This window comes from Daphnia pulex, chromosome 12, assembly GCF_021134715.1.
Source record: "Daphnia pulex isolate KAP4 chromosome 12, ASM2113471v1".
Classification (NCBI taxonomy): domain Eukaryota; kingdom Metazoa; phylum Arthropoda; class Branchiopoda; order Diplostraca; family Daphniidae; genus Daphnia; species Daphnia pulex.
This window is the reverse complement of record NC_060028.1, coordinates 2,841,100-2,851,921: the sequence shown is the minus strand read 5'-3', so window position 1 is coordinate 2,851,921 and position 10,822 is coordinate 2,841,100. Positions and strand designations below refer to the sequence as shown.

Sequence of the window (10,822 nt, the reverse complement as noted above, 5' to 3'; positions counted from 1 at the left end):
ACGTTTTATTTTGAGCTCTTTTGCGCGCGAAATTTGTACGTGTTAGTTTTCGTTACGTCATTTCGACTGACAGCGAAGCTTTATCTCCAGGAAGGAATATAAGACAACGCCCTATAGCACTCTCTCCCAGAAGTGAGAGACTTTTCGGATGGATTGCGCATACACGTTTTTGGGGCTTTTTTTCAATTGAGATGGATTTGATTGATCCGGCTTTTTCATCATCCGGATGAAGTGGAAGAAAAAGATTCTTGGTGGGGCCTAGCTGCTGGCGGCAGGTCACCTGCTGACATGCCAAGTCGTGCGCCATTCTTGTCTTTTTTTTCAATCTGATCCTGGTTTGGTTGTTGGTGCCTGGAATTTTTTGTTTGAGAAGTGATGGATCGCTTATCCACGCTGGTGGGGTTTTTTGGCCGCAAGCTCAGCATCTCCGGCTAAAACGTTTTTGGGGGCCGCGCGAAAAGGTCCAGTGTGTTATTTACTCCTTCTTCCCTGTATCTCTTTAACCATTTTGGCAATAACATAATATGCTGCTTTGGAATGCTGTGTGCATCTCTCGACCCTTTTGTTGTTATTGTACAACAACATTTATCCTTGCAAGATTTTTTACTCCGCACTGTGTGGTGTTTTTGTCGAGAGAGTTCAATAACCCGAATTATATTAATATTACCTGGATAATAACAACCTTTTGGGTTTTTTCTTCGAAATTCTATGTGATTTTTGTTTTGTGTTTTTGCAACGTTTCATTTGAGGTCGTTTTTACATGATGCGAAAATCACCATAATCCTATATAGCGGACCGAGTTTGGAGGCGAAACTAATAAACATATAAAAGAATGGGTGGGCTGTAAAATAAAAAGAAGAAGAAAAAAAAATTATAGTTATATGTCTACGGCCAGTTTCGACTTTACGACCATAGCTGCACCATAGCCGCGACTATCATGAAATTTGCATTTTTATTCATTTTCATCGTCTTGCGTAATAAATTCGAGACGTCACAAAAAAATAACTGAAGATGCTGCCAAGCTCTTTCTCTCGTTTACGGATGTGTGCGCCAGCAGACAGTTTATGGATATTAACATTCCGCAATTTCCTTAAAAAGATTTTTAACCAAATTAAATTGCTTAACGAGATTAGACACAAGGGCGTTATATTTTTTCCCAAAAATTCCCAGACAGATGGTGTGGAGTTAAAAAGAGTCATTTTAACACTTGAAGAAAAACTCTTTTTTCTTTCTAGTGGATGATGTTGTTGTTGGGGTCCCCAAAATGCTGGCGAAAAATGTACATATCCTCAAGATAGTTTAGATGAAGCGATTTGGAGAACCCCCCCACTTCTATTCAAAAAAATGTTGTATGGATCTCGTTGAAATATTTGGGGGCATAGGGGGCCCATCAGAATAAAGGATACTATCTAACTCTAAGCGATTTTGTTGTTGTGTGTATTGTTCACATGGGCCCAGAGCTCATAGACATGGGCGGTATATAGCTATAGGTATTTTAATCAACTGTTGTTACAGAGTTAACGCCAACCAAACAAAGCCTATAGTTGCTTTTTGTTTGCTAAAAGGCAATCGAATAATTATTGAGTTTGCCAACCCCGCCCACCAGTAAGAAAAAACATCAATAACAAAAGAGTGCACACACAGAAAAAAAAAGAGCCTGGACGTGTATTGGTTTCGACGTTTTATCCAGAAATGTCAATACATTAAGCCAACCCCAGTCTGATGGATGGGGGCTAAAAAAAAGGGCCCACAACTGCATGGGCTCCAAGCAAGCACAGTGAGTGATCTCACCTCTCAGGTGCGATTATAACCCACAAGTCTCTCTCTCTCTCTCAGGCTCTCCACGGGTATAGGTCAGAGTTCAAAACTCGCCCAAAATCCATACTATACTCTGATCCTCTCTTTTCACCTGGGAATTTGCTTTTCCCACACAGCCCAAACAACTTGTATACAAGAGCTGCTCACCACCACCACCACTATTGGATATAATATAATATCCAATCCATAAACACGCCGCGCACGTCTGCGATTTATCCTCTGCTGTAACAAAAAGGTCGAATCAATTAGCCCAGCGAAAGAATAGTGTATGGGGCTGTTCTTTATCAACTGAATATAACACGGGTAATACACAGGTTATTAATCGATGTTTTTTTTCAAACGTTTGAGCCGAGGATAGAAAATGGTGTGGGCCTGTTCTTCTTGACGTCGATTTCATGTCGGACGGATGTTCCAGCGGATCAATTGGAAAACATGTTTTATGACTTCTTTAACGGCTTTTCCTCAGGCGAGAGAGGCCCGCACATCCGTTGCCAATAGGCTTATGTATTTATCTTTAATGACTGTTACAAACGTAATGGAGATACTCTTAGCCTTTAGCTGTTGTACAACCCTCGCGTGAAGAACAGAGTTTTGACTTTTTCCCACCGTCGAGTCGAGTCGAGTCGAATTGGCGGCCGCGTTCGTCTATGGTCCCCAGCACGGCATCAGCTGATTTGCATGTGAATGGCGTGACGGGTGACTTGGTCGACCTCCAATTAAATGAAGAGGACGACCGACATGATTTTTCGATGGGGGTTATTCTCACATCTCTTATCAGAATAAAAGAAATGTGTCGCATTCAATAAGCGAAAATCAGAGAGAGACCACCTACCGTGAAGAATTTGAATAGACGCGGGAACATTTCGTTTCGTGTGAGAGTTGTCACCCCATTGGGAACCATTTGAAAAGAGAAAAACGAAACTGTATAACTTTATAACGTTGCGGAGAGTATTAAAAAAAGATATTCAAGCGATTTCTCTGCGCAGTCTATAATAATATAATAGCGCCGGCGGTTGACATATCCAAGCCAAGTGACACACAGGACACACCTGTGTGCGACATTTCGCGCCGGTGATCGATCAGACGCCATCGATATCTATCTCGTCGTGCCAATCGATCATTCCGTGAAAGCCTCAAAAGAAGGAAAAAAAAGTCACCGTGGGAATGATTTCCATATCTACTACACCCCCACACACAGCACATAATATAAGAGAGAAACACTTGGCTCTCTCACTCAATCGCCAACGTTGCGCATTGAAAACATCAGCGAAAAAATGTGCCGCCGCGTATAACAGATTCCCGAGCCAAACTATTTCTCTTCTTCTTTTTCCAATTTTGGCTGTTTCGCTATCACGGAATTTCATCATCCGCATCCCTGCTGATCTATCCTCCGCTTCTTCGCCGGTCTGATCTGATCCGCGCGGCTCCGAAACAAAATTTTTTTTCTCGAGACAATGCCAAAAAAGTCACAGCGGCCAATGGCGCACAAGAGAAAAAAGGACAATACAGCCAAACCGCTGACTGTGCGCGATCGCAAGACAACTGATATACCCAGCGTGAGGAATCGATTTTTATCGCATCAACAATCACGATTTATGGTCCGCATTCAAAGAGATGTTCTTCTATCCAATCGTTTTTTCACGATTCTCGACTATCCATGTTCGTCGGTCGCAAAAGATATTCGACATTTTTTTACCTACAAGTCGGGAGAAGAAAATATCTGGTCGCAACGTCTAACGCGAGATTAAAAATGGATAACAAATCTAAAAGATTTTCCCAATGGTCTTACACATTGTATGCGGTAGCTCGCAAAAAAATATGTCGGGATTTTTATTTTATCTTATACCAAGAATGAAGAAGATTTGGAAAGTTTTGTATATACATAATTTTGCCCGCTTTTCTTGACCTTATTTGATTATCTTATGGGACATAGTCAAACAAGTGAATCGATAAAATCTCTATATCTATCCTTGGAAATGATTTTATTTTGCTTTGATTTTAGTTGATGTGAAAAATTGGGACAACGTCACTATGGAGAAACCGGAATTGTGTCACGGAATTCAGTTAAGGGTAACCTTCGTCGCCACGCGTCTTACCTAATTCAGCCATGTAGCGTTTGCTGTGTTATGCAAACTTTAATTTATACTAGTACTACACACAATTATTATGCACGACCACCATCATATAACCTGTGGTGAGAGCCACAAGACGATAGTCGACTTGTTTTTCTACTCTCATCTGACAGCGTCTCATTTATCTATTTCGGGATATATATAAGAAAACGTTGGCAACTTTTGTTCAGAACTCGGAAAAAACAGGTGTTTGGAATTCAGCAAAACAAGCTCACACGTTTTGATTGCGAATAAATCAACTTTTTATTCACCCCCTCTTGAGATTTGGTTGTTATTTTATTTTCGATGTAAGCGGCCTTGGCTGATGGCCGCCGGAAGTGGCAACTGCCAATCACCGCAACGATTGAAAACGGCAATCGGCCAAAAAAGAAAAGTTGTGTCTTTGTTGGGCGCACGTCAGATTTGCCCTCCGAAAGAAGAAGAAGTGATCTCATCAGCGAAACTTCATAAACAGCAAAGATCAGAGATGCAAAGTGGCTGTGCTGCTGCTGCATGTGAATAATAATAATAATAATAATACAAAAAGGAATATATACAAGATAACCTTCGCGGCCGCTGGATGGACACTGCAAGCGAGGCCTTGGCGGAAAAACGAGAAAGAATGTTGAATATCTGCCAAAGGTGCAGCGGGGGGCGTTTGGTTGCTGAGCAGAGAGGTACTAGACGCTGAATTTGCAAATCAAATGGCGAAAAAGGGATGGACTCTGCAGCCCAAAAAATCCTATGGGAACTGGGCTGCTGGCCAAACAATAAGAAACGAACTTTCAGGTGTGTGTGTGAGAGTCTCAGGTAAGTACCTAACACACACACACACACACACCCAATCCGTGTAAGAAGAAGAAAAAGTCCATTGACACAATAACAAAGAGCCAGGCACTCTCTGTGCCGTTTAGTCTGTCCATCTCCGCGTTTGAGCATTTGCAATTGTAATGCCGACAGATATCTCAACGGGACGGGCGGACGGACGGACGGAACAAAAAAATTGGCAAATTCCTCGGCGCATCAGCAATCGATCCATCTTTTTTTCCCACCATCTTATTCTTCGCGTCTCTATTCGGCGCGCTGTTCAATACCCTGCACAGCTGAGAGTGATGCATCGGCGCTATTACTTATTTTTATTATGATTATTTGCAGGTGTCTACTTTGGCTAAGGCTGGAAATCGGGACATGTTATTTCATATATATCTGCTGCTGCTGGGGCTCTTTCTCTCTTTGGCGCGGTCAATAACATTTCAAAATGCGACTGGGATTAACATAAAATAACATAAAACGAAACGTAATATCTTTTTTGCTATGCAATAGTTATTAGAAGAAAAATAAAATAACTACATGGCGGAATGTTATTACACAATAGAGGGCGTCACAAACAGATGGTATTCAGGCTCAATTGGATTATATGAGATGAATGGGATAGATATAAATATTTGTGTCTAAATCGATAAAGGATTTTCAAAGAAATGTATCGGAAGCGTGCCCGGTATAATTTTCGAAAATCTCCGGGTCTATATACTTATATATTTTAAAAAAGGGAATAGAATAATAATAAAAAAAGAAGCGCCGAATATAAACCAGCCTTTGTCATCTGTCGCCAAGTTTCGAATTTCCAAACTGCGCGGGTCTCCAACAGCCAAACAGGAAGTCGATCAGCATTATAATAAAGGCCCTTGTTGCTGATGCTCGGCCGTGTCCTGTGTCCTGTTCCAGAGGAAATGAGTCGGTAACACAAGACGCTAGCGCTGCTGAGAGCAGTTTCGACACAACAACAGACGTTTAGCATATGTACAGCCATACGTGACAGCCCATCCAAACAACACACTTTTACACCGGCCACAGCAGTTTGGTGGATGGCCGGTGCATCTGATAAAAGCCCATCCATTAAGCTGCTGCTGCTATACTATAGTTTAGCTTCCTTCCATATTTTTTTGAATGAGAAGCCAACCAAGATCTTGATAGTTGCGTACGACGGTTAGAGAAAAAAACCCGAAGAAATCTTAGACACATTTCGAACCGTTGGAAATTTTATTTTTTGGTGGGGGATGAAGAATTAAAGGGCTGATGATGATAAATATATATCTGCTGGTTTATTGTGTTGTATAAGCGACGATTATAATATCGTCGATGCAATCAAATTGTGTCTCTTCGTCACTCGGCATGACTTCTCCATTGTGTTTCTATAATGCGGGAGGAATGCGGCGACTTTCCCCCACTAAAGAAAAAGTGATTGATTCTTCATAAAGACTTTTGCTGGGTATTTCATCGACGCACACACGGAGAATATAATACACAGGGAGGAGTTGCGTGTGCGTTAGTGGCTTAAAAGGTGTCAACTCGATATTCCGGACCAGACAAAAATGTTTGTGATCCATCCGGAGGACCACAGGCCACACACTTGACATTACCATTTGAATGGAACTATGGGGTTGCTGTGGGGAAAAGAAAAGGGAAAAAATAACACCACCAGCAACAAACTATGTTTCAGGTATTCGATGTGACCTCTGACACGTTACACAGACTGACACACCCAGGTAACAAAAAAAAATAAAAATAAAAATATTTTTTTAACAATTTTAAGAAATGCATTTTTTTGAATCAATGTGTGCGCGTGTTGCTAGAGGTTAAGAATCTCACCCCTACTAAAGGTGGGGGAGCTGGGGGGGATTTATGGGACGGTGAGGATTTTCCATGAGCACCACCACCGGGGTGGCCATTTGCATAATCAAGGTCAAGGTTCTCCAACGGCTCGTCATCCTCCTCCCCCCTCTCTCTCTCTTCCGATTCGATGCGACAGTCACACAATATAAAAATAAAAAACGGTCGGAGAGACTCTCTCGATCATCTTCTTGGGAAAATAATATAATAACCATGAAAAAGAGAAAAAACTCTCTCTTTCTCATGCGTCATGTGACAAAACAGTTTAATGAACTGGCGTTATATGTATGTATATCCTCCACGTACGTTCAATATAATAAGATCGGGTGTAATAAACCGTATCGGATGTCGCCAGACACAAAATACATATATGAAAAGTCAAACGAATTTGAGAGTCGGCGGCCATAATTTTTCGCATTGTCATGCTGTATATTTTCGAGTGAAAGTGAACAATTTTTCTATTTTCATTGCGGTTTAATGTTATCTCTCTCTAATACGAATATAGCTAGCAGATGGATGTACAGTTATCTTTACGGTTTAATTGACTCAAAAGAAAAGAAGAGGCTGACGATGATCAACGAACCAGTGATTCGTCTATAGCGAAAAGCTATTGTCCTATGCACATTGTTTCTCTTTTAAAATTTGACAAAAGGAATATAAGAACTATAGGGACTGGGATACACATTACAGTCCATCATTCCTTTATTTATAGCCTCTTTTTTTTCTGACAGGAGTTTTGAAAATAATGGTCGACAATGAAGTGGGGCCAGCCATCAGACACTGCTGCTGCTGCGCTGGACACCCAGAGCAGCTCAACGCACAAAAAGGTCGAAAATTTGGCGACCGTGACGATACCGTTGGGAACTGAACCCAAATTATTCACGGATGCTGCTTCCGTGTTTCGGATGGGGTACCTATATAGAGTGTTTGGGAGGGTGGGAAGGTGATAATGAGCAAATTAACCCGATTCAATAGAACTGTTCAACACCTGTGAGACAAACGCAACTGCTGTTGCTCATCTGGAAAAAATAAAAATAAAAAGAATAAGGAAAAACCATCCATCACAACAGATGCCCTCATTGTCTATGTTGGGTTGTTTTAAAAAATTGTTCGTCTAGATTAATCATAACTTATTCCTTAAAAGGGCACCTCCGCTGCATACTCTAGCCTGGAGTTGATTGCACACGAATAATAATTTAAAAGAAAAAACCCGAAATTAATTTTTCAAAATGTGATGAACACACACACATATGTAATACTACTCTTTGTGTGCAGAAAAGACGCCAGCCGATGGCCTCAAAAGGGCATAGTCATGTCTCATGTGTTGCCACTGGAGAGAGGGGCGTGTGCTGGCCAAATTCCAGCCATCCAAAACTTCATACATGCGCGCCGACACCCAACCGATTTGGAAAAAAATAAAAATAAATAAGAGACGACGCACCCACAGAGGAATGAAATTACAATCTTTTTTAAGAGTAGAATTCGTTGTTTTAATTTTATTTGCATCATAAATACAGATACGAACGAGAGAGACGAGACAAATAGGCGATCTGCGCGTGCTTTCTTAAATACATTTTCCATATATATTATGTATATAAGAAGATAGAGTGTCTCTATATAAAGGAATACTATATAGAGAACTATGCGGGATTGGGTTGGTGTGTAGATGGGTGGGGGGAATCATGAGGAGGGGGGGGGGGAAATAAATCGAAATTGTTTTACACACACACACTGGGGGCACACACACACAAACACACTATTGCATTGGCCGACGGATGACATTTTTGATTGCAATGACGGCCAAATTAATTTAGATTCATTCTATGTTGAGATCATTCACACACAGAGGCACACACGCGTCGAGACGGGGGATGGGAAATTTTGTTTATGAAAAAAAAAAAGGAATTTTTTTAGTTTTAGTTTATAAAAAAGATGGGGAGAATAAACGAAAAATCTTGCCCGACAATAAGGCAAAGACTAGAGTGCAATCCGCACACGGCGATGCGGATGATTTTGATGGGAGAGGTGCGAGAGAGAGAGAGTGAGGGTGGTGGTGGTGGGGTAGGGATAGAAAAGTGTCGATTTTAATAAAGCTACTTTTCAGCCAACATTTTCTTGTTACTGGGGGACGTCTTTTCTCGGTTCCAGTAGCAGTGGATATTCTTTTTTCTTGATTCAACGAAATAAGCATCCTCTCGTCCTTTGGTTTCGACTGCCATCTCGACGAAGTTGAGAATTGCTTTCTTGTTTGTTGTTTTTTTAGTGGCCCACTCCGTTGTTGTTGTTGTTGGATGTTGACGGACGCGATCCACCGTCGTGACGTTTGGTCTCATTCAGCTTCGTGTTTTTCATAAAATCTGTAAATAAGAAAAAGAAAACATGAGTCAACATATTCACATGTAAAAACAAAGCTCACGTCTTAAATAATATTCTGATTTTTAAGGTTTTTTTAAAAAATCCCTCTAGCAACTGATAAGCGTTCAATGTCGTCTTATCGGACGTGTGTTCCTCACTCCCAATATTTTTTGTTTCCTTAAAAAGATGATACACCTTCTCACGAGAGATAAGAGATAATGACATCATGCAGTCAATAGCCGAAATCAACAAAACACAACAAAAAAAATGACGTCACGAGGAGTGACTACACTTTGGCCATTGTAGGAAAAAAAAACAGACAAGCATTAAATCACCAGACACACCAATGGCGGGGGCTCGTGATTCATCTACTTGGGGGGAAGAAAAAAAAAGAGGCGAGCCGGAGAGTCAAGCCATTTAAGGCTTTCTATTTCTCAAGTGGTTGTTTGCGAGACAAGATGAAGTAAGAAGAAAAAAAGGAAGTTTTTAAGTTGATTGACTTTCTGTTTAAAAGCGTGCTGAATGCGGATCGTAGATCATGTTACAAACACACTCAAAAGTCTAGCTGCCAGAAACACGAAATATTTTTCTTTAATAGTTTCAAGTGAGTGAAAAACGAGGGTGGAAAAATTCGTATTCTTTTTAAAAAATAGGGAAATTATTTTTAAATATTTTCCACCCTCTTTGTAGAGAAAGAAAAAAAAAGACTAGACGCGACCTCGGTGACCTGCTGGCTTTTTCCCTCTACAGACGCCAGCCATCTTATATTGCTTTTAACTCCACCCCCTTCACACAGACGCTAACACACACACGCGAGTTTCTAAATTTAGCCCTTGGGAGAAACGACACACACAAATGGGAAATTTACTATTTTCAAAACTCAAATATTTACCTGTGATTTTAGTCTGGTTAGCGGAGCGATGATTGTTGTTGATGGAATCGTGCTTCATTTGTTTGAAGAGTGGTGCAGCCATGGCCGAGTCTTGATTATCGATCGGGCGTTTGATTCCAGTCAGCGGCGGCAGGGGGTGAGACGGGCGTCCATCGAATGGAAGCGTCGCCGACTGCCAGACGTAACGTCCACCCAGCGGCACTTCGTTCTTGAAATCAAAATTCCACTTGCGGCTGTTCTCTTGCTGGAGCTGATCCATCTGACGCTGGACCGATCGCCGGTGTTCCAACTCTTGGGCGTCTCCTTCAGGATCGGCGGCGAACAACTGGCGTCGTACAGGTGAGACGCGCCCACGCACGGTAACGGCCATCTGCGAGGACGGCGAGGAATGGCCACCACCGACAACTGGCAGGAATCCGTAAGACTGCACTTGAACGAGCTGCATTTTGTTTTTTTAAATGACGAATGGCTTGGAAATAATAAACGACAAACAGCAGCAGCACACGAGAAAATTTCGGTGTGGTTGAAGAAAGTGGCGAGAAGAGAGAATGCACGCGACGTTTGTTGGCAACCAAAAAAGAGTCTGGAGGAGGAACACGAACGTCTGAACCAGTCCAACGTTCGCTAGCAACTGACGGTTAGAAATCAAACCTCTTGGGGAAGAGGAAAGAAAAAAGCCGCGACCGTTGGAAAATTGCACCCCATCCCCCTTTTTTTCAAATTTTCGGCTATGGGCGGGACTTGGAAGAAATGGGCCAATGGGTGAAGAGTCACGTGATGTCTGCTGCGGGGCATTCCGAGCACTTCACAAACTTATCAAAGATGGCGCTGCCCACGCCACTACAGACTACACACACGAGCGCGACTCTCGGCGCGGTCCCATTCGAACATCAACCGAGCCACAACAAAACATAAAAATATCGTAAAACAAAAATAAAAATAAAGAAAAAAAGCACAATGACATTCAAATTACTCG

At 41.7% G+C, this 10,822-nt stretch overlaps 1 protein-coding gene across 1 annotated transcript; it reads right to left on the bottom strand.

Annotated features, from left to right (window-relative positions):
• Nucleotides 1-8,080: 8,080 nt before the first annotated feature.
• LOC124208762 (cyclin-dependent kinase inhibitor 1B-like) lies at nt 8,081-10,529 on the bottom strand. Its single transcript, XM_046606636.1, has 2 exons — nt 9,847-10,529; nt 8,081-8,956 (listed from the first exon to the last, which is right to left on the bottom strand). Exons 1-2 carry the CDS (start codon nt 10,289-10,291, stop codon nt 8,859-8,861), a joined length of 543 nt encoding a protein of 180 aa, XP_046462592.1. The 5' UTR covers nt 10,292-10,529; the 3' UTR covers nt 8,081-8,858.
• Between the last annotated feature and the right edge of the window lie 293 nt (nt 10,530-10,822).

What these genes read in the sequence shown, in the direction of transcription:
- LOC124208762 (XM_046606636.1), bottom strand. Translation starts at nt 10,291, where the DNA reads ATGCAGCTCGTTCAAGTGCAGTCTTACGGATTCCTGCCAGTTGTCGGT. An exon ending in TAACCAGACTAAAATCACAG is followed by an intron (nt 8,957 to 9,846) that starts GTAAATATTTGA and finishes TCTTATTTACAG; the next exon opens with ATTTTATGAAAAACACGAAG.